This window comes from Emydura macquarii, unplaced genomic scaffold (assembly GCF_026122565.2).
Source record: "Emydura macquarii macquarii isolate MOO-44397 ecotype Brisbane River unplaced genomic scaffold, CSIRO-AGI_Emac_v2 contig_3390, whole genome shotgun sequence".
NCBI classification, from domain to species: domain Eukaryota; kingdom Metazoa; phylum Chordata; order Testudines; family Chelidae; genus Emydura; species Emydura macquarii.
The window spans coordinates 2,387,366-2,410,362 of NW_027133527.1; the positions used below are offsets into that span (position 1 = coordinate 2,387,366).

At 44.9% G+C, this 22,997-nt stretch overlaps 2 protein-coding genes across 5 annotated transcripts in view; one reads left to right on the plus strand and one right to left on the minus strand.

Annotated features, from left to right (window-relative positions):
* Positions 1 to 2,624, minus strand: part of TOM1L2 (target of myb1 like 2 membrane trafficking protein) — a 63,693-nt gene extending 61,069 nt beyond the window's left edge. For all 3 annotated transcript variants that reach the window (XM_067534354.1, XM_067534351.1, XM_067534350.1), the window contains exon 1: positions 2,517 to 2,624. In XM_067534354.1, coding sequence (XP_067390455.1) covers positions 2,517 to 2,568 — 52 coding nt within the window. In that variant the 5' untranslated portion in view covers positions 2,569 to 2,624. The remainder of the gene's footprint in view (positions 1 to 2,516) is intronic.
* A 1,394-nt stretch (positions 2,625 to 4,018) lies between these two features.
* Positions 4,019 to 22,884, plus strand: DRC3 (dynein regulatory complex subunit 3). Of its 2 annotated transcripts, XM_067534147.1 has the most exons (12): positions 4,019 to 4,526; positions 6,172 to 6,288; positions 8,860 to 9,026; positions 9,791 to 9,937; positions 10,536 to 10,655; positions 11,948 to 12,060; positions 13,784 to 13,958; positions 16,702 to 16,833; positions 18,004 to 18,074; positions 19,093 to 19,216; positions 21,688 to 21,819; positions 22,091 to 22,884. In XM_067534147.1, the coding sequence occupies exons 1-12, from the start codon at positions 4,256 to 4,258 to the stop codon at positions 22,202 to 22,204; spliced, it is 1,683 nt and encodes a 560-aa protein (XP_067390248.1). In that variant the 5' UTR covers positions 4,019 to 4,255; the 3' UTR covers positions 22,205 to 22,884. The 2 variants fall into 2 exon arrangements, with proteins under 2 accessions (XP_067390248.1, XP_067390247.1); XM_067534146.1 differs by lacking the exons at positions 11,948 to 12,060; positions 13,784 to 13,958.
* The last annotated feature ends 113 nt before the right edge of the window (positions 22,885 to 22,997 follow it).

Below are 22,997 nucleotides of genomic sequence, written 5' to 3' on the forward strand. Positions count from 1 at the left end.
GTTGTTTATTATTAATTCCAAGAGAACAAGGGGCAGGAAGAGGATGAAAGAACTAATATGAAGCTTTATGCCATAAGTATGATTACAAGAGATGGAAAAGCAGAAGAAAAAGAAGACTGGACCACAGATTTTATTATATAAAACTATTAAGTCTTAAGACGGCACCGTTACGTCACTTATTGATGCTAAATGAATCAGACAGTAAATAGATTAGAAACTATTCCTTTTCTCTAACATTGTTTCCTGTAGCTCCCCTATCCAAGCAGCTAAACAGACAGCTGCCTTGGCAAATGCTTATCAGGTGGATAAATGCAACAAAGCAAATCCACTTTAAGATCAAGTTTAACTTTCACCACCATTATCATATCCAGAAACACGCAGCACTTCTTACTATAAACCAGAAGAAGAAAAAAATCCCTGAGATTGCTAGTGACAGCTTCACATCTTTTGGTTTTAATAGGGAGTACATCAGTGTTGGAGGTGGAGGGTAAGGTAGAGGAACTTTCTCGTTTTGTGGCCAGGACTGGCCATTTTATCAAGTATTTTTCATTTTTGTACACACACAATCTGCACAACCCTCCTGCAATATAGAGAAGTATATCCCCATTTTACAAAAGGAGAAACCGAGGCACGAAGCAGTTATAGGTAAGTTTTTCCCTGAAGAGTTAGCGCAGGTGGATCTGCAAACTGGGTATGAGCACCAGGGTTTGTCTAGCCCAGGGTTTCTTAACCACCAGTCCATGGACCGGCACCTGTCCCTGAGATCTCCCTGACACAGTTTAGGAAGGCAGCAAAAGGCAGCAAGCCAGTCCCTGGTATCCAAAAGATTGAGAAACACTGGTTAGCCCAGGTGTGAGCAGCCATATGTCAAAGCCCTACCCAAGTTACTGAGCCCTCACTGGTGCTGCGCTCCCCCATGTGTGTTGCTAGGACTTCTGGGGGTACATCCCATGGTTCTCTATACTGCACTAAGCTAAGCCACTCTATAATTCTTTCCCTGTGAATTGTGGGAGAACTTGTCTGTCCTACTGGGCACACTGGGGAATTGTGGGAAAGCACTGGAGATCTAGATAATGTTTGGTCCTGCCATAAGTGCAAGAGACAGGCCTAGATAATCTCTTGAGGTTCTTTACAATGCTATGATGACTATCAGCACTCGAATAATTCAGCCTGTGTCCTAATTGCAAAGTGAGTGAGTTTGAGGGAAAGTAGAACCTAGGCTTTAACCCAGACCCCCAGAGAGCCAGGGTTAATATAGTCAGTAAAATCTGTGTACACACACGGGAGGAGAGCTAGGGGAAACACCCTGGGCTAACTTTGCAGTGAACACATACACTAAGTGACTTGCCCAAGGTCAAAAAAGAGAGTCAAGAGCAGGGAAAGGATTACAATTTGGAATTTGCTGCCTTCTAAACCTATGCTTATGCATTCAAACTATGCAGCCTTCCCTGTATATAAATATACACAGGTTCTCTTAGCTTTCTAGTGCTACAAGTACAAGATGGCGGAGGTTCAAAAGGTGAATCTATGATTATTCAGCATTATATACTCCTAAAGTAGCAAAGTGAGATGGGAGAAATGCAAGGATCTCCCTTTATGCAAGCTCTGAACCCCTCAAAACTGGAGCTACTCCTTTCCCCAGGAGACAAAAAGGCCCTTGATATCACAGGCAGCGAATTCCCCTCTAACCATACAACCCCCAAAGCAGATATTCAGGGAAAAGAGGCAGTAGCCTAAATCCCAGTTATTTGGGTCTAGAAGGCATTGATTTCCTGGGACAGGATAATACCAGCTGCCTAGGAATCCAGAATGAACTGGGGCAAGATCCACCAGGTGGGGCTTCCATTCCCCTTCCCAGAACCACTGCATCATGATGGGTTGGCAGCATCGGGGCACCGCCAGCCCCGTTACACTCCAGGGACAGCACAGGTGCTGGTACCCCAGCCGTCACTGGAAACCCCCCAGGAGAAAGGGGATTTCAGCAGGATTGTGTTTGTGCAGCAGAGCACCCCTCCGCTGCACACCAGGCCCGGGGTGGGGGCGACGCTGGGACACAAGGGCTGCTACAAGGAAGAGACCATGAGCACCCCAGCTCTCACCCCCACAAGGGCTCTGCAGCAGTACCCGACCAGTCCCCCCGCCCCCACCCAAGATCTCACCAGGGTTTGGGCCGCCCCCCCCCCATCACCCACCCTTCTGAGGGGGGGCGACTCCCGTCTCCCCCCCCCCACGACTCACCCCTCCTGGGATCTGTCCTCGTTCCCTTGGGTGGGGTCCCGCTTACGCAGCTCTGCCGGCCCCCCCAGCTCTGCCGCCCGCGGGCATGGCTCCCCCCTCCTCCCCCGGCCCGGCTCCGCCCCCACTTACTCCCCCGGCCCCCTCCAGGCTCTGCTCCCCCTTCTCCCCCCGGCCTCTGTCCCCTCTCCACCGGCCCCCCTCACCCCCGGGCTCGGCCCCCCCTCCCCAGGCCAGGCCCCCCCTCCCCAGGCCAGGCTCTGCCCCCGGCCGCCCCTCACCCAGGCTCTGCCCCACCGGGGTGCCGAACGGATTCCCCAGCAGAAACTCCATCTTGGGATGACAACAAACAGCCGGCCCGGCCTCCGATCCAGCCCTGCGGCCTCCTCCCCGCCTTGACCGGCAGCCTCACCAGCCAACCGAGGACGCCGCCGCCGTCAACAGCCCGCCCACCAAAGCCCCATTGGCCAGGACACCTCCCTCCGCCAGCTGCATTGGGGGCAGATCATGCCAATCGCTGTCAGTCCTGCCTTCCCACCGCTTCCGCCAATCACAGCCCCGCCCCAGAGTTACAGCCCCGCCCCCACGCTGACTGACACCAGAGGGGCACTCTCCGTTGGACCACCTCCACCAAGCCCCCAATTCTATTGGGCAATGGCCACACCAGTCACCTGAAGCTCCGCCCTCCGTGAGCCAGCGACGGTTCTGATTGGCCAACACTGCTCCTTCGCGTTCTGATTGCTGAAGAAGCTTCAGCCGGCTTTTCTGAGTCACCACCGCACTGAGCTGTGATTGGTAGACGAGACCTGTCACGTGACGGCGGAGCCTCTGAGGTCATCCTGCGCCTGAGATCACATGACCCGGCTTAGCAACAGCGCGGGCGTCCTTAGCAGCGAGTCCTGGTGCCCATGGTGTGGGGCGAGCGGGCCTAGGGGGTGGCCGAGTGTCACTGCGGCTGAGAGTGGGGCCGGGTGCCAGGGGGATCGCGGGCCGGCTTCGTTGGGGACTTCGCCCGCCTCTGCGCCCTCAACCTGCTGGGCTTGTAGGGAGGTAGCCGGGGCTGGATGGTTGCGTGGCTGGCTGCATGGCAGTCTGGATGACAAGTGGGCAGGGCCCCCACATGGGGGAGGGAAAGGGTACACTTTACCAGGGCCCAAAGTCCCTGGGGGGCCCGGCCCAGGCTGCAACCTCCACTACCAGGAGGAAAAAAAATGTCCTGGCTCATGAGATTGTGTGTATGGGAGGACGGGTTGTGGTGTGGGTTTGGGAGAGGGCCCCTGTTACAAGTCCGTACTGGGCCTGGAAAAAATCATGCTTGGGGCCTGCAAGTGGATGGGTGGCTGGCTGCATGGCAGGTGGGGGAAGCAGGTGACTGCATGGCAGGCTGAATGGGTAAGCGAGCAGGGGGGGGGGGGTGTTGCCTGGCAGGGTGGGCCGTGATTGGACAGGTGCCTGTGTGGTGGGCGAGGCTCACTAAAGTGTGTAAATTTCCCCTCACACCCTACAGTCTAAATTATGCCAGATTTTGCAGTGTCAGTTTGGCATTTAAAGTTTAGTAACCTGTTACTGGTAATTCTCACGTGTACAAATACCGTCCCTGGACTGATGCATCTAGTCTTATTAAGAGATGACATTCACCCCAGTGTGGAGAGCCAACATAAGCCCTTAACATTGGGTTCAAGTGGTGAATAGAGCCTTGTGTCTACCCTCTCCACTAGGGTGAATTTTACCTATAGATCATTGTAGTGGAATGATGGGCCCTCTTCCGCTCCTATGGAAGTCTGTGGCAACTGCTTATTGATATTTATGGGCAGAGGACAGGCCCATTAACTCTCTTCCACACATTGTATCCAATTCTGCAGTCCATCTGCATGGAAATTTCTCCTTAAACTCATTGCAAGTTTTCCACATGATATCAGGATAGACCCATAAATTTGACCACCCTCTGTCCGTGCTCTGGGTAGCTGTTTGGTAAAGTCTAATAACTCTGAGTTCAGTGGAGCAGGACTGGACTCTCTGAATGTCCCACTGTGCTATTGTTTGTTTGTATACTGTGTGCAGTTCAGTGAACACACTGAAAAAGGTAACTGTGGTATACCATTCTGCTCTTAAAGGTCTATTTCATCTGAAAATGAGTCGGTTATACGATACCATAGAGCCAAATGTGATTGATGAAAAAATGCTTCAAAAAGCTGTGGAAGAGCAAGGGCCCCAAGAGGAATTAGGACAGCTTGCCAAAAGGGAAGGCATTGATTTCAAAGATGTCACACAGCTACAGCTTGATTTTAGAAGTAAGTATCAAATTTTTTTTATTAAAGGATAATAGTAGTATGTTTAAAATGACTAAGTGGCCATTAAATAATCGTGACTAGCCTGGAATTTGTCATGTAAACAGGAAGTGATTAAACTGACCTTTTGAGCTGTAGCCATATAAAATAGTTACGATATTGGGGACTGGATGGTTTAGCTGAATGGTAATGGGCTATACATCTTCTCAACTCTGTTATTATTAATTATTACTATTATGATTTAACATTTATCTTGTGGTGGCACTTAACAGCCACAAACACACCAAGCCCCATTGTGCTAGGCCAAATCAAATCCAACTGAAGCTTCTGGTGACCACAAGTTGCCCTCATCTGATGGCACTTTGGTAGCTTATGGTGGACACAGTGCAGTTCAGAGTGGACAAGCATCTATAGTAAAATAAAATCCCAGCACCACAATCGGTCCTGATTGATAGTTTTGTTGAAGGGCTCAGCAAAGAAGCCAAGGATTTAGGTGAAGGAGAATACTCCGACTGGTGGTCTCCAGTGCAGGGTTAGGTACATTGGCAGAGGTGATGTGGGAGAAGTGTGTCCTGTTACTGTGGATATAGGAATTCGGTCCCTAGTACTGTCAAACCAGAAGTAAATTAATACACCAAAATTAAAATAAATAGATTTTATATGTTTGGGGCCTGCTTTTCTTTTTTTAAAGTTAGGCATGCAGTTACCTGGGCGAAATATACATTTAATTTGTTCATGCAGTTATGATTGTGTGCGCGCCCTTGAGATAACTATCTCTGCAAATGGTGACTTCTGGTAATTTACATACACTGTTTCCTGATTTGTGCATGCATTTGCTTGCAAGTTCAGTGTGCAATTGTGTGCACATTTTTCTAATGCAATTGAATGCCTAGTGTTAGACAAACAGGGCATGATTGTTTTTTTAAGGTCAAAGCCTGTTTTTAATGTTGTTTTCCTCTTCTGTATTACTCTTCTTCGACTTTTTACCTTGACACCTACTTGTGTAAAGAGAATGGGACATGATCATTTCCGCAGCATTCCATCACCATGACCCCAATGTTTGCTGTAATCCATATCAGCCTGCCCTCGTGTATCTAATTTTCTCCAAGAATCAAAATGCAATAACTCTTGCTTCACTCCAGACAGAAGACTATATGATGCATAAAAACAGAATTGTAATTCTCATAGTAGTTCCAGCTTGTTCTCATGTGATGATTCCATCATCTCAGCAGCTGGAGAGCATTACCAAATGTGCAGTAACTTTATAATGTAATAGGGTAGCTGTTTAAAACCAGCTATTGCCCACCAGTAGCCTACAACTTCAGAGGAAAGTACTGCCTCATCCCAAACCTCACTCTTTACATTGGAAATCAAAGTGACGGTCAAGGCTTTCGTGTAGTAAATCCATAAAGCAACTTTTGACTGCAGTGTTGCAGTCAGCATCCCCTCAATGACTCCCTGGCAGTACCAATTAGCAGTGCGTGGTGGTGCAAGACAATGAGGTTATCCCAGCTGCTTCGGACTAAACCCTCATCCGATCCTTTTGGAGGTAATATTGGGCACGTATCATTATTAAAATATAGTGTGTGTGTTACAACTGAAATCTGGCGTGTGTGAACTGCAGTATTTTTTTTCCCTGTGGCTTTAGATATCCTGAAGATTGATAACCTGTGGCAGTTTGTGAATCTGACTAAACTGCAGCTAGACAACAACATCATTGAGAAGATAGAGGCACTGGATAGTCTGGTTCGCCTAGTCTGGCTTGGTAAGAGTTAGGGGCATGAGGCTGGCTTCACATTCCACTGGTGTAAAGCAGGAGTAATTCCATTAAAATCAGTGGAGTTACACTGGTATAAGTGAGATCAGAGTCAGATCAATGTTGTCACTGGAAAATGGCAGTTAGTGGGACTGTCAATTGATGGCTCAGTTTTTAGTATATGTTAGACAGTTGATAGTTGAAATGAAATTGTTTCTGTAGATTGGGTATGCTGCACTTCTAGAATGAAATGGAATTGTGCTTTAAAATGCTATGCAAGATATTAAATTCCACTTTACCAGCATTTGGGAGGAGATACTGGCAACAATCACCCCATGCTAGCACTGGGAAGGGTTTTAGAGGGTGACAGGGTGTACCAGGTATTTGTTGACCCCTGCAGGGGACCGCGCTACCTTGGTGCACCCTGCTCAAAGAAGGTATCCTTCTGGGGGAAAAAAAGCACAGAGTTCAGACCTCCAGGAGTTGCCTAGAAAGGCCACACAGGATCAGCTGTAGGTGGAACCAGGAAAAATCAATCCTGCAGCAGCTAGAAGGAATGGGAGCAGGCAGAAGCCAATGAGGGCCCAGCAGACATGATAAAAAGGGCTGGCTGCTTCCAGGGGCGAAGCTGGGACAGAGGAGGAAGTTGGTTCTCCTAACAACCCAGGAAGCCTGGTCTGATCAGAGCCAAACTCTGACTGCACCTTTGTTATTTGAGCCACCCAAAGCCTGTTTTGTTTACTTTGTGGAACTAAGGCTCAAGCGGGCCATTCTGAGTCGCATATTAATGTGACAGCTGTGAGGGTCAGCAAGCTTGCTTTGCAAGATGCTCTGCTGACTCAGGTGAGCCCTTGACACAGAGACTTGGGGCCTGATTCACTGTTGCATTGATTACAGTAAAGCTGGAGTTTGGCCCTCAGCCCAGACCCGCAGTTCTTATTCAGTCCTTATTCCGGCAAAGTCCCATTAAAGTAAATCAATGGGAGTTTTGCCTGAATGCACACTGCAAGCTGTGACACTATGAGAAGACATATGGACCACTTCATTGCTGTTGTCCCAGATCCACTCTTTTGCTAGTATGTTCATGAGGATGCACCTGATAAATTTGGTATTGTGATTGGGGACATTTTGTCAGATATGCCTGTTCTGTCTGGTAGCATCCAAGTAATTAAGATTCATAGAGTAAAACTCTAATGTAGAATCTATCCTTCTCTGCCCACTATGCTGAGTCTGCCAGTAGAGTGCTAGGAGTCTAACTTCCATTCAGGATTTAGCTACTTTACTAGTATCAGGAATCAGTTTCCAAAGACAGAGTGTTATTTTGGGCATATCAACCTCTTTGAAGTAAAATATAAAGCATCCTGGTGTGGTCATTATGTGGCTCTAAGAAGCTGGAACTTGAACACAGTGCATCTCACTTCCACTCCTAACAAAAACGTCTCTCACCATCTGCTGCTCCACAATGAAAAGAGGATGTTGTGCCACCTCTCAAACACTGCTAAGGGACACATTCCCTAAGGATACAGTCAGCTCTTTGAAGCACCCTTCAGTTTGATTGAGATATTCATGTTCTTCTACATTTACAATCTTTTATTTTTGTAATTTAATTATTAAAAATATATACTTATGAAAACATTTGAGGAAAATGAAAAATCTCAGTCCTAACTTAAAGCTGCCTAAAGAATATCTGTCAGTCTCATGGCTTGGAAAGTCTCATTTTAAGGCACTTTTCAAAAGTGCCTTACTGACTTAGGAACCAAAGGCCCATTTTTTCAAAAGTGATTTAGGCACTTTGGAGACTGTCTCATTGAAAGTCAATAGGACGTAGTGCCTATGTCTGTTGAAATTGGGAACAGGCTCCTAAATCACTTACACAAGTTTGAAATTTTACATTAGAGATCTTTATATAAGTTTAGGTACTGAATTAGATGTTCTTGAAAAATAAGACAAGTGAAAATATCCATCAGTCAAAAGCCACAATGGACAAGCTCTTCCCTGATGTATCTCCACTGATTTCACTGGGGTTGCATGAACTGAGAGCTGGAGTTGTTTGATGGTTTTGTGATGCAAGGTAACAGTCCAAAGGAAAGAGAGCTAGCTGGAGCTATCAAATTTGTTGCCGAAATTTTCTTGTGAATTGCGTCTCTTTAAGTATTTCCTAACCCATTCCCCTGTGCTGTCCACTTCCATACAAGAGACCTAGGGTGGATTTCTTCTCTGTCTCTTGGTGACACAGAGAACAAAAGGTAGGAGCCATGTGCTGGTTGTGCACACAGCCCCAGGGCAAAGGAGGACTTCAGTGACTCCTCAGTCTGATTTAAGAGTTGCATGGACAAGTGGTAGAAGAAGTTGCATCTATTCTTTTCTGGCAGAAAGAGCGGTGGTTTTACACAGGGCCTTGAGAGTAAAAGGAAGAGCCTTTTTGGGGCTTCTTCAGGAATGCTGATCACCACCAGGGAAAACAATATAAATGCTAGAGGCAAGTTACAAACTGAACTGCAGGCCCCGAGCAGTTACGTTTAGTTGAAACTAATAAAACAATTTGCTTGTAAAACTTCTTGACTTCTATTTTTTTTCTAGATTTGTCCTTCAACAATATTGAAACCATTGAAGGTCTGGAAGCCTTGGTTAAACTGCAGGACTTGAGCCTCTATAACAACAGAATATCTAAGATTGAGAATCTGGACACGCTACAAGAACTACAGGTCTTCTCTATAGGAAACAATAATCTAACTGCTTTGGAAAATGTAAGAATACCATTGTTTTTCCAGTGTTTCCTTCCTTCCTAATCTATCTATCCCCGTACATACCCATTGTCCGTCCATCCATCCATCTACATACTGTCTCTCTGTCATTCTTATATTTACACCTGCCACTGAATGTGAGCACCTTTTTAGAGGGTTGACTTTCCCTTCAAAGTCTCACTTTCTCTATAGTCTGAAGTAAGGTCTTAATTCAAGTAGGAAATACTTATTTCTTACAACTTTTCCCTTTTTTGGATTATTTGCTCATTGGGCCAGATCTTGCTCCTATCGACATCAATGGCAAAACTCCTATTGCTGCCAATGGGAACTGGAAAAGGGGAAATGGCTTATGTGAATAGAAAACAAAGGCAAATATTTACTTTGTGGGTGCTTTGATTTTACGCTTGGGCCCTTATGGAGGTCAGTTTTACTACAGCGAGACCCCTGGAAGCTTATCATCCATCCAGGTAAAGGCTCATCACCAGGCCTACAGATTGTATGTCCACAATGAGAGTGATATTGTATGGATAAGAACCATAAAAGAGGTTTTTTTCCCTCAGATAAAACATTTCAACATTCCGCTAGAAAGCCATTGTTTTAAACGTGTAACTGTGATTAGAAAGTCAGTCCAGCATGTTGTGCCAGCTTTCTTTGAAGGATGGATATCTGAGCTAGGATGGAGATATAAATGTCATGAATTTCAGGGCATTGTTGCTTGTTATTCCCATGGCGTTTGGGAATGAAGCATCTCCTCTCTTTTGACATAGGTGGTCTACCTCAGGAAGTTTAAAAAGCTACGCACATTGAATCTCACTGGGAACCCTGTTTGTGAAAATGAACAGTATTCAATGTTTATTGCTGCTCACCTTCCAGATCTGGTGTACTTGGACTTCAGGCTCGTGGATGAGTACACAGTAAGTACTTCCACCATCCTCTTTATTTAACCATTTGGAGACTGGGCACGCACTTTCCAAAACATTCATCTTGCTGGCACTCTGGGAATACACCAGCTTTCAAAGGGTTAGAGTAACTTTTTTTTTTAGTTGCTGTCTTACTGAAATATTACTTAGACCAGCGGTTCTCAATCCTCGGCCTGCGGGTCACTGGCAGCCCAATCAGCACACAGCTGTGGCCCATATGACATCCTTAGGGCCACATAAGTAGTATACATATTGTATACTGATTTAGACAAATAAGAGCCATCAGAAATGTTCTCCCTGTGCCTGATTTTTAACATGCACAGTAGACTGGCTGATCAGCTGACATGGTGATCCCACATTATAGTGGCTTCTGGCATTAAGGCTCGAGGGAACAGTAAAGACATTTTTTTTAAATCTATTAATGTTAAACTTGATTAACATAGAAAAAAGCCATGCTCAGGATACAGATTACACCTAACACAGGAAAGAAACAGCAGTCTTGGATGTATGTTACACAGAGAGCTGTATCTGACCCAGATTTATTAGGAGCCGGTAAAATAACCCAAATGTTTTCTTTGTTTCTGTTTCCCAGCGAGAACTTGCAGAAATAAAATATCAGTATGCCATTGATGAACTAAAGCAAGGTGAAGCTCAGGCCCTGGCTAAACTGGTGGAAGAAGAGGCTAAACAGAAAGAGTTGGACCACCACAAGGTATGTTCCCTGGGGCTGATTGTATATTAGCACACTGCAAAGAAACCAAACAAATATTGACTGCTCTTTCACCCATTAGAAGATTTAATGTGAGGTTAACATTGAATGAGATAAAAATGAGGTCAGTATTAATCTCTGTGGTCTGTAAATCTCATCTTTTGAATGAAAACAGAAGTTGCTGTGTAATACGCATAATATGGAGGAACATAAGTCTATGAGTTGAACAATGAAACCTACATGACAGACCCTGATTTAGGGAAGCTCCAGAGTAACTCATACTTCGGTTCCTTGTCAGCCTCTTGCTAGATTAACACGATCACTGGTCTGATGGAGCTGTTAGCATTATTCATGGTGCCGTGATTTTTCCTCTTCATAGTAAGTGATCGGATAATATTGCAGAATTAATTTATTCTTACAAGTGATTCCAAGATCACTGTGGGAATGAAATGGCGAAACTGTCAAGGTACCTAATGAGAATGGGATAGAGCAGAGTGATGCTCTCAGGCTATCTGAGTCTCGCTCTCCTGCCTCCATTGATCGGCTGGCAATATGGGAATGCTGCAGGTTTGTTTCCATGTAACTTGCTTGTTCCACACCCTCTGCTTGGCATCTGCGTTGCTCCCCACTCTACTTGAAGCACATGGACAGAGCAAGGAGCAGATACCAATTAGAGGAGCACTCCCACGGGAAGGCTGTCAGAGGCCTGTGTCACCTCCACAGTGACATAGTTCCCTGTGCATTAAGATTGACATGGGGAACTGCCAAATACATGGAGATAGGATCATGGAAAAAGGGTCATAGATGGTGAGGAACCTGGATGGGGCCCTTCATGTCTTCCTTTGCATAGGGCCTCACAACATCTGTCCCATTTACACTGCATAGCTTAGATATCCAATTGCAAGACCACAAAGTGGTTTTTTATTGCTCTGTCACATTATTTGATTGGTGATAAAGCCACTGTCTAATTCCGATAGAGAAGGATAAACTTATCAATGATTGTATAGTGTTTTCCTTGGAAAGCCAAAATCCTCACCCAACTATACAGTAATAATGGTCTGATCCCTTGTTCTGAGATTCACATTCCACAGCAGGCAGCACCATTCAGAACTGGAGAGTTAAGAATGTCGGCCCAGATCCTCAAAGGTATTAACTTCCATTGATTTCAATGCGCCGTTCAGCCTGATGGACTGAACCTTACTTAGCACTTTGCAAGAAGAAGCAAGGAGTTACTAAGATTCTGTAGCAAGTTGATGCTCTTTGTTTTCTTTATATTGTACTGACTCTCTCCAAAGGCTGCTTATGTCGAGTACCTGAATGGACCCTTTTTGTTTGAGAGTATGTATGCAGAAGATACAGAAGCTGCCAGACTGGCTTACCTCCCTGGAATGGCTGACCTGCTGGAGACATATCCTTCTGTTAGAAAATCTAGTGATAAAAGCTAATGACTTCAGTTCACAAGGATGTGCATTAACAGGGAGTCTTCATTTGTTCTTTTTATACAGAACTGAATGCTATATTGATCTGAGATTTGAGACTTGCTGTGGTTAGTCTTGGACCAGTGCCATAAAAGTACTGCTAGATTGTGAGACCACATTGACAGTTTTAAGGACTGATATCTCATAAAACACAAGAGCTGTCAACAAATACATGTCCCATTGGCAAACTGGAAACTTCAAATTAGTAAATCCCATTTGTATAAAATGCTTGCTTCCAACACTGGCAGTTCATGAGATTCCAGAATTTTAAAATCACATCATTCTGATTACAATCTTGCATTTTCGGCTCTTGAAAATCTACTAGCTGAACCTCTAGAAATCAGGACATGTGCAGTCTCTTAAAGCCAAGAATGCATCTTTCAAATGGTATAGAGCTTTAATTTACATTTGCAGCAGATTGAGAGATAGCAGTTGCTAAAATCATGTTATAATTGAAGTGGTAGGGCACAATAAAAGTAATCAGGGTTATACAAGGCAGATATCTCACAACCTGCCAGTTAAATGCAGTGTTGTAGCCGTGTCAGTCCCAGGATATTAAAGAGACAGGGTGGGTGAGATAATATCTTTTTGGACCACCTTCCTTGTCTGTCTCACCAACAGAAGTTGGTCCAATAAAGGTCCTGTGAGCTCAGTGGAGCTGGCAGTGTTCTCCAGGGTTCCTCAACCCAGCAACTTTTAGTCTCTGCGAGTTGGTATCAGAAAATCAACCAAAGGAAATGCAGTATCTCCGCCTGGCTATATGGCTGGCACAGACAAGTCAAAACCCAAGTGCTCTTAACTTTAAAGCTTTACTTTATTGGTTTCCAGCAATTCCCATCGGAATGTTTTTACTGGAAGTCTCCACTTATTAGTCTCAAGCACATACAAATACAATAGGTGGTTAGAGTACCCCAAAACTTGATCATTGCCCCACAAGTCTGAGACAGTCTTCGGGTGACTTAGTCACAGATTTCTGGATGGCCAGTCCTTCCGTCTGCACCTGGAGATCCTTCCCAATGTGTCCACCAAGCCATCTGCCCGACTCAGACTTGCTACCTCCTTCTTACACCCCAAAAGTTACAAAGATAAGTCAATCAAAAGAATGTTACATAGCTGACTAAACAAATCAACCACTGGACAGAAGCAGGAGTTACAGAGACACGTCACTAAAAAACAAACAAACAAACAAACAAACAAACAAACAAAACGTTAAGCAAGCAGTCTTAACCTGTTGGTCTGATAGCTAAATTTCCCCATACTGACAATTCCAAAATATATCCAGACTTCCTGTTTTTCACAGACATCTGCCCCAGCATATTCAGAGAGAAAGGACATACAGAGCCAGACTCACTTCACATGTTTACTGTCTACCCTCCTCTCCCAGTTTGCCTAGTTAGGGTAAGTTCCTGCAAAGGCCTGAAAATGGCTAAAATCAGCATGCAGAATAATTGCTAGTTCATCCCAATAATTGGTAGTGGCTTGGACACCTGGCTGGTTGCTAAAATGCCCCTGTTCAGCAGACAAGATGCCTTGCCTTGCATTTAGATTGGTAGAAGCTAGACACACCAGAATAGTGTTGATTATTTTGCAGCCATGCTTCATGTGTTGACTCATTGACCTATCACAGATTATGTACCTTGACTCTGGTTTCACATACAAGAGTAAATTTGTCTTAATTTGTGAGAACCTCTTTGCCTATGGTCTGAAACAGCATGAAAACCGAAAAGCCGAAGTCTCAACATTCTACAAGTGCCTTCAAGAAGCAATAAAGGACAGTCAACATCAGGGCACAAAAATAATCCTAGATTTTGAAAATAACAGCCAGGGGGTATTTGATTACAGCTTTTATTTGCTGAAATGATTTCTGTGTATCAGAAGCCAAAGACTGATCTCAGGGATGGATACGGTAACCCCACTGAGATCAGTTTAATGACTCCAGGTTTACACGAGGGCAAGGGGAATCAGAATCTGTCCGCAGATCTTACTATATACATTTCTATGAGCTTGTCTACACTGGAGGGCTTGACACTGTGTTAACTAACATACTATTGAGCAAGAGTTAGCACTCAGTATAGACAAGGATTGGTGTGTTTAAAATCACAGCAGCTGGAAGTGGTTAAATCTGGCCTCTGAGGCTAAGCACAACCACCTAATGTGGTTTTAAACATGACAGTCCTTGTCTCTACTGTGTGTTCAACATAATGATAACACTATGTTATTTCCTAGTACAGACAAGTCTTCATGTTAATGATTCTTCTTAAAGACTTGGCAGGAGAGCTGTCAAAGATTTTTAATTGAAATGTCCCTCCCACTCTCATCCCAAAGGAGGGTTTTTTTAAGAAAATGAAAATGTTCACAAAAAAATTTTTTTTTTTAATTTTTAATGAAACTGAAATGAAAATTTTCAATTCAGAAGTCTTCATTTTTTAGCTTTTTGATCCATACCCACATACTGTACCTCCATTGGAAAAGGAGGAAGAAAGGGAAAACCTGACAAGATTATCATTATTTATTCAAGAGACAAGATGGGTGATGTAATATATTTTATTGGACCAACTTCAGTTGGTGAGAGAGACAAGCTTTTGAACTAGACAGAGCTCTTCTTCAGGACTGGGAACCTCAAAAGCTTGTCTCTCTCACCAACAGAAGTTGGTCCAATAAAAGATATGACCTCACCCTCCTTGTCTCTCTAATATCCTGGGACTAACATGGCTACAACACTGCAAACAATTATTTATTCAAATCATTTTGCTTTCAATTCATTTTGTTTAAAAAAAAATCCATGAAATAATTCTGAACAGAAAAAAATGATCATTTTGTTTGAATATTTTGGCAGCAAATACCATTATTCAACCAGCCCTACTTTCCAGAAAGCTGCAGCCACGTCACTGTGGATGATATGGCCATAGCTTCTAGCTGCATCCCTTTCTAACCATTTAAAATAGAGGGGCAGTTATTTTTGTTTCCAGAGGTCCATGGAAATATAAGCTTGGCTAAACCCTGGTAAAGTGCTTTATCAGCTGTGCAGAACAAGCCACTCAAGATTGACTTCAGTGAGATCCCAAGTGCTCAGCACCTCCTGAAAATCAGGCTGTTTTTATTTTGGGGATTTGTAACAAGGTGGCAGGATGCTGAGTCATTCTGTTACCCAGTGCTTGGATCTCGTGTGCAGGTGCAGTGTATATGAATGCTGACTCATACTAACAACCGTGGGGGAACATAAGGCATATGTTCAGGACCCCATTGTGCTAGGTACTGTCCAAACACAGAACAAAAAGACAGTCCCAGCCCCAAAGCATTTTTTATTTGAGTTACCAAGGCAATAAATCCACACTCAAAATGGGGGTCAGTTTGGATTTTAAGCAACGTGTCTATGTACTCCTCAAAGCAGCATAGGAACTCTGCCTGCTTACAAGCTTAGATACGGATTTAGGTGCTGAATTTAGGCACCTTGTTGCAGATGAAAAATTCTGACCTAAGTGAATTGGTCAAGGTCACAGAGAGAGGCACAGTCAGTCAGAAATGCTGTTAAATGGATCTTTCAGGCTTAGTAACACACGTTTAAAAATGGGTAGGAGATTAGAAGTGGATCATAGTTAGGGTCCATTTGCCTAGCTATAATTCCATCATGCAGGTCTATCTGAAGTGCAAGACAGCTCTGCTTGCTCTGAAGCTGGTTAAGGAGCAAAGAATTATGCCAGAACCCTAAAGCAGCAGGCGTTGCTAACAGGAGCATGGTTTTAATTGCTTGGGACCTCCTGGCTTGATTAAATTATAAAAAGAAATGCCCCCTTTAACATTCTAGTGTGTGCATAATCTTGTCTGATTTACACACAACCTTCTGCAATGGTTTTTGCCTAATGTTAGCCCCTTCTGTTTGCTCCAAATGTGAGGAGTAGGAGGCGTCTTCAAAATATATTTTTCATGCTCAGATTTCAGTAGGAGAGATTTATTACAAAGACACTTCTTGAAAATAATTTTTGCTTAGCAAATACGTTGCTCAGCAATATTAAGATACATATTGACTGCTGTGAGGCTGATGTCAGTATTTAACTTTGAAGAGCAAGATTTATTGTCATTCACTGTAACAAGAACTCATTCCCTGATATGTTCCATTACATATCCTCTGAGTGCAAAATCCTGGGCCCATTGAAGTCAGGCAAAATTCTCCTTGACTTCCAAGGAATCAGGATTTAGGGTTGTATTTCTTCAAGAGGCGTATTTGGAAATTTCTCCACTATGGCCATGAATTTCAGAAGTCTCATTGTTTTTTCTTTGACACGAACTTTCTAAGGGCGAGCTAAAGTAGGAAAAAAGCCATTTGCTGACTGGCAGGCAAATAAGAGTTTTTACACAACTTGCTGAAGTGGAATCTGGCTGGTTAACATTGTAGCACACCTTGGTATTACTGACCTCTGAATATGTAAACCACAGTCACTTATCAAACCATTGCATTTCATTTCAGCCAATCATGAACCAGAACTTTTCTGATGTATGTAACAATAACAGTTAATTAAATTGCAATGGAATGGTGAACATAAATGATAACGTATGTCTCTCTATATGTTTAGCTGTTGGACGTGGTTCAAAACATAAGTAATTTGGAGATTGCGGAAGCTAAACTTCTAAAGTACAATGAGGACATCAGTCAGCTGTCAGACACACTTATGACCCTGGAAATGCAGACGGTTGACCAGCTAGAGGTAAGGCAAGGGGATATATCTGCTAAGCTTCAGGTAGAGAACATTGGGGCTGATTCACCTTGCGTAGACCCAGTTGTGCAGAATGAGTGAAGAACTCTACCATTCCTGTTAGTGTCTAATACTATTTTATTATTACTCTGCACAGGAGTAAGTACACGAAGTGCAAGGCAGTGGAGAATTGGGCCCAGTGTGTTTCTATGTTGCATCAGTGTTTACTATTCACCTGTTGCTATTGAGAATGATGGCACAGGCTTTGGCTAAAGGGTCATTCAGGAGTTATTGGGCCATTTTTGGATCTGTCTGTGGAAGTTGCCCCCTAGTACGGGACATATTTTCAAGGTTCTAGTGGTGTGATTCTTTCAAAGGGATCTTTGCTATGACCAAAAAATTACACTCACCCCCCAGCCCCAAGTTAGCCCGCTTTCTTGAGCACCCCACTGTGTGCATGACAATGGTAGATGGTAGCGGAGTTCAAACCAGATGCTTAGCAGGTCGGGATGGAGAGAGGGATGTAATTTATTTATTTCATTGGTTACCAATGGATCTTGCAGAAGTATCAGAGGTGCTTTTCACATACTCTAAGTGAGGCACCAGAATGTTTTAATCATTTTATTAGGGACGTTAGGTGAAAGTAAATGCTCTAAGAGAATCTCTATCACCTATTTTTGAGAAAGGCAACAAGAAGCAACACCAATCTTCCAGGATTTAAACAAAAGCTCTCCTAATCTCAGCGGTTAGTTATGCTCCCGATGGCAGAATCTTCAAAAAGGCATGAAGCCTGCAGCCTTATAAACAGAATGAGAAACTTTGATACCTGGCTTAAATCGGAGACAAAATGTTCTCTAGTCATAATGTAGCTACAGCGTTAGAAGTTTGAAGTGATTTGATGGCGTGAACTTCCTTGAGCCTGTGATAGAGGCATCGCTCCATCAACTCTTCCCAGTAGGATTGATTCTAATCTTCCCTGACATTTGCATACCCGTGCAGAAAAGCACTTGCCTTTTGTTGCTTCAGAGCCATTAATTTGTAGGTACCTTCAGTCCCCAGCAGTGCAGCTAAAAGTGGTGGATCAGATTAAAAGTATAGGGCATTTTAGACTCCATGGTTCTGATCTGTATTGCGTGTATATGTCTGAGTACTTGATAACTTTTCCTTTTTTTTCTTGCTAAGGAAATAATAAAGGATTTTGAAAGAAACATTGCCGACCAGATGTCAACATTTATTGAGGACGTCCAAGGGATATATCCTTTTGATAGTCTACTGGCCTGGAACTCTGTGTTGTATAAATCTGACCTGCGACGTGTGTTGCTTCACTTCACAAGATTACTACGAGGCCCAGAAATCAGCACTCACTGTGTGGAAATGGATTGCTGCTTATTAATGTGTTGAGGGCTTTGATTGATTAATTCTTAGGAACGTTTCCCTGGTCATGAAATACAGGCTGTGCTCAAATACTTCTCTACCATATTCTCAGCAAGACAACACAATCAAGGCCTGCTACACAGCTCAGTGATGAGGATGTAATGAATGAGCTTTACAAAGGGCAGTTAGACACCTACTCTCACTGAAAATCAATGGGATGTAGGTTGCTAGTTGCCCTCTGTGCCTTTGAAAGTCCACCCTCTGTTTCTGAGCAAACACTCGGTAAATCTGGCTGGGTGATGATATCTATGTATTGCTGACATTTTAATAGATGAAATACCTAAGACACCTCCTGTAGTGTCTATGCCCTAAAACGCCTCTTGTAGGGTTTCTTTATGCCCCAGTTGTTGCGCAGGTGTGTGCTCTAGAACAGCTGCCCTCTTCCAGCTCAGAAGGGTTTGCAGTGCAGGTGCAGGTGAAATTATTTTTATATACACAAAACTCCTAGCCCTGTGCAAGTGCTTGTCACATTCAGAGTTTTGCACAGAGGCCTCGTTGAACTTCCTCTGCAGATGGCCCCCCAGTGTCAGGTCTGTACAACATAACACGGTGAGGGCAGGGATTGCTTCTGAAATCACAAGGAAGTTCTCCAACAGCCAGCTCAAGTGCTTCTGGAGATTTGCAATGCCTGCTTAAGGGAGCCGAGTTTTTACTGGCCACATGTTTCACAGGAAGTGGACGAATCCCCTTTTAGGGTTAGCAGTGCTTGCTTATGTAGAACGCCTTTCTCTGTCGGTGTTGATGAGCCGTTGTACAGCACTAAGTCCAGCCTGTCAGAGGCAGGTCATATGACAGGTCAAATACTACTGTTCTTTGTTTCTGAACCCTCTTCCACACGATGGCTCAATGCCGGGATCTAGAAAACCATCACCACGAGAAACTGCTGGAGATCGCAATCAACACTCTGGAGAAGATTGTCAAGAGCGAGTTTGACGAGGAGATGCCAGATGATGTTCGACTGGTGAGGCCCCCCGTTGTGTGTGCAATTCAGGCTCTTCTAGAAAGCAGGGGTCCCTCCCAGGTCACCATGGCTCTCTCTTCAGGCTGATCGCTAAGCCCTCCACCACAGCAGGAGTTTGGGGCAGTGTGTACTGCTGCATTCCCGCTTTTGGTAGATTTCCCAACCCCATAAACCTATGGGCCAAATGTAACCCAGCTATAACTCCTTTAAAGTCATTAGAGTTGCACTTGCTTAATTAGGGTTTTATTTGGCCCTACAGTTTCAAATCCCCATAGAGATCACTCAGTCCTTTTTGAAGCAGATAAATTGAGTTCCACATAGGTCTTTCTGTTGAGACCTCACAAACCAAGGTCCTGTTGGCTCTGCAGAAATAGTAGAGATCCCATGGCATGCTTACAAAAGTGCGGTGCTAGGCCTGGTGTCTGTGGACAAAATCTCTCTGCTACTTGCAGTCGCACTGTGCCCAAGGTGGCTGCATTTCAGTGGCAGTGGATGGAGGCAGTATGTAACGCTATTTGCAGTCTATCAGAACAAAAGCTGCTGTATACATTGAAAATTACATTATTAAACCCTATTTACCAGGGTTTATAACTAAAGGAAAAAATCTGAGGGCAAAGATTTCACAGAGAGGGCTGCAAATGCACGATCTGTTTTTCATAAGACCAGCCAGAGTGGGATGTTGGTTAGATATCAGTTTTCTGGCTTCCAGCACCTCCGACAGCCTACTGGGGAAGGCTCTCCATTTAATGTACATACGAGCCCAGCATCTAGAATGGAGCTTTTTGTTGCTATTAAACAAATGACAGTTTCTTACAGGTTTGGTGCGGATGGAAGAGGTGGGGATGACATTTCCAATGTGGGTCCTACCCCTGACCTGTCCCACAGTCTTAACACTTGTCATTCAGGTTTTCCCCATCTCTCACCCACCCCAGAAAAAAAAAGGGGGGAATCTATATTTTTAGCACTGAGCAGCTGCACTCCCCTTCTAACATTTCTACTACAGCTGAAAAATAAACAGATCCAGGCTTCCACCACTTCTATTAAGACCCCTTCCAATAGCTGCTAATACAGTTGTACTGAGTGGATCAGGAGCCAAATTAGCAATCAGCATTACCCAAAAGAGCCCCAGTAGTGTGAATTCATGGTTTCATTTACCATATTACTGTCTAGTCAGATTTAAACAGTATGACAGGGGCAATATTTAGTTGATATATAATTCACCCAGCAAAATGACTGACCAAGTATTATTATTTTATCAACGACAGCTGGGTAATAACATAGCGAAAGCGTCCTGATAGGTTCATAATTAAATCGCAGCATTTGAATATCATGCGCTGCAAAGAGCCAGAGGAGACACGTTCAAGAGCCACTTACAGCTCGTGGGCCTTAGTCTGGGTATCACTGTGCTGATGTCTCCAGGTGCTTGAGGAGTGAATGGGGTTCTCGCACTGCTTCATAGGAGACATTGAGTCCCAATTTTACTGCAACTCCTTAGGGATTGGCTCAGTGCAGGAGAAGCTTCTGCAGGGGAAATTCACACATCCAAAACAGCATGTCAATGCCTCTTTGAGCCAGAGCCCCGCCTTGCTAGAGCCCCAGCTCCTTTCAGCCAGGGCCCCTCTGAGACAACCCCCTACCAGCCCAGAGGCCTAGCGTGGCAGCTTCTCTGAGCTGCTGCCCTCCTACCCTGTGTGACAGGCAGCAGTAATTATTTCTTAAGAACTAGTGACTGTTGTAAGGAGGCAAAGGCAGAAGGAAGTAAGGGATTTTTGTGCCTCATGTTCAGAAAATAGCCCTCCAGGGCAGGGTGGCTCACAGATTTATGGACTGTGAGTGTGGCCACAATTGTGCACCATTGCCACATACCGATTTTTTTCTCTCTCCTGTCCATGTCCACAGGATCTTCATGTGTTTAACAGCCAGGCTTGGCTGCAGGAGGATAGTAATTCTGCTTTATAGAAGCCCCCTCTATTTAAAATCCCAGGGGGAAGCTACTGCTTCTGTTAGACGTTGTGGTGCCAAAACAAAGATACACAGCGAATGCAATCAGTTAAAACAAGCTCTTCTAAGTGCAGTTTTCCATTTACCACACTCACTGGAAGAGGCCCATTGGAGCATATGCAGCCTTCCCCATGGGTGACAGCTGCCAACATGGGCTTGCCATATGCTGCCAGACAGCACGGTCTAGAAGAATGAGCATGTGGTTAGGAGCTCACTCCCAGCTCTGGCTTGCTATGCAGCCGTGGGCAAGCTACTTCATCACTGCCTCAGTTTCCCCATCTGTAAAACAGGGCTAATCCTTACACAAGACTGTCCACTGCTTTGAACTGGTAAAACATGAGACATAGCAGAGAGAGCTGTTATTTTTTTCTCTGATAGTGCTCCCCAGTGCTACACACCGAGTTCAGAGACCGGCTGCTTTTATATGTAAAATCCACGTCTCTCACCGCTCGGTCCATTTCACTCCTTAGCTTTTTGTGGACAAAGACACCATCGTCAACGCAGTGAACGCCTCCCACGATATCCACCTGCTGAAGATCGATAACAGAGAGGATGACATTGTCACCAAAGCCAATAGCTGGTCCTCTTCGGTGATCGAGGAGGTAAGAAAACCCCTGCGGCTAGGGAACAAAACCCTGTTTAGGGGAATAGACAAGCAGCAAGGCAATGAAAGCATGCCAGCCTGCAGCTTCTTCCTAGCGCAGTGGGCAGAGAGGCACCAGGATCCAGGCAATGTAGCTGGGCCACTGCCAGGAAATCAGAGGGGCTGGAGGGAGGCATCTTCTAACTTTTATCTGCGCCTTTGCACTACAGCCGGTGATTGAAGGTTTGAAATGAGCCCCAGGACCCACCAGCTGCTCTCATGCTCCTCAGGTTCACAAGAACGAGATCAGCAGAAACCGCAACCGCGTGAGAGAAATCAATCAGTACATCGACCATCTGCAGGAGGAGCTGGACAACATGGAAAGCCTGGAGCCGATGGAGTAGGCCTACCTGCGGCCAGAACAGTGGCTCCCGATAGGACACAGGACTTGGTGATCTCACAGGTGTGCCTCACCCTCGCTGACAGCCCCCATGTAAAGACTCACCCATGGGGATGTTTCATCCTAGGGTGTCCCTCCCCCCCAAAATCATACACCAATACTATCATTGAGTTTGGAAAAGCTGTTAAAGAGATGCTGAGGATTTCATTTTGAAGCCCACTGAGACTGGTGGCCTAAATCAAAGCCAGCTCACAAACAGCTGGGGCCTGGATTAGCCAGGAGTTGAGCAAGCTGTGATTCACTCTCTACAAAACCAAGCTATGCCTGTGCGAGCAGTGTTAGGTGCCTGGGACCCATGCAGCAGCCGGCACGAGGCGTGATGGGGAAGAAGAATGCTCCCCCATCACACTAACCCCCATCTGCCCAATCATCATGGGTTTCACTCCCGGTAGCCTCCTTTTTCCCTCTGCCTCACACTAAGGCAGCTTCCTGCAGTGTGCACAGGGTGACCTCTGACTAGCAGGGAAGGAGATCAATGGCTCTGCAGAAGTTCACCCACGGCTGCTCAGTGCCGAGTCATTAATTTCCTGCCTAACTCAGCAGCTGCTGCGGCGCTCGCTTTGCAGGCAGCCTAGACTCCGTTCTTGCTGGAGGCATGTCACCAGAGAGGGGGAAGAGGGGAAACCGGTGCTTGAAGAAAGGATGTGGCAGTGCACAGTTTAGAAAGGGGCCAAATACCCTGAGACTTCCCCTCCCCCTTTCATGGCCTTAGCCCTGCCCCTGGGCTGTTTGAAGTT

What these genes read in the sequence shown, in the direction of transcription:
- DRC3 (XM_067534147.1), top strand. Translation starts at nt 4,256, where the DNA reads ATGTCCCACTGTGCTATTGTTTGTTTGTATACTGTGTGCAGTTCAGTG. An exon ending in ATGGCTGACCTGCTGGAGAC is followed by an intron (nt 12,061 to 13,783) that starts ATATCCTTCTGT and finishes CTCTGGTTTCAC; the next exon opens with ATACAAGAGTAAATTTGTCT. An exon ending in TGCCAGATGATGTTCGACTG is followed by an intron (nt 19,217 to 21,687) that starts GTGAGGCCCCCC and finishes TTCACTCCTTAG; the next exon opens with CTTTTTGTGGACAAAGACAC.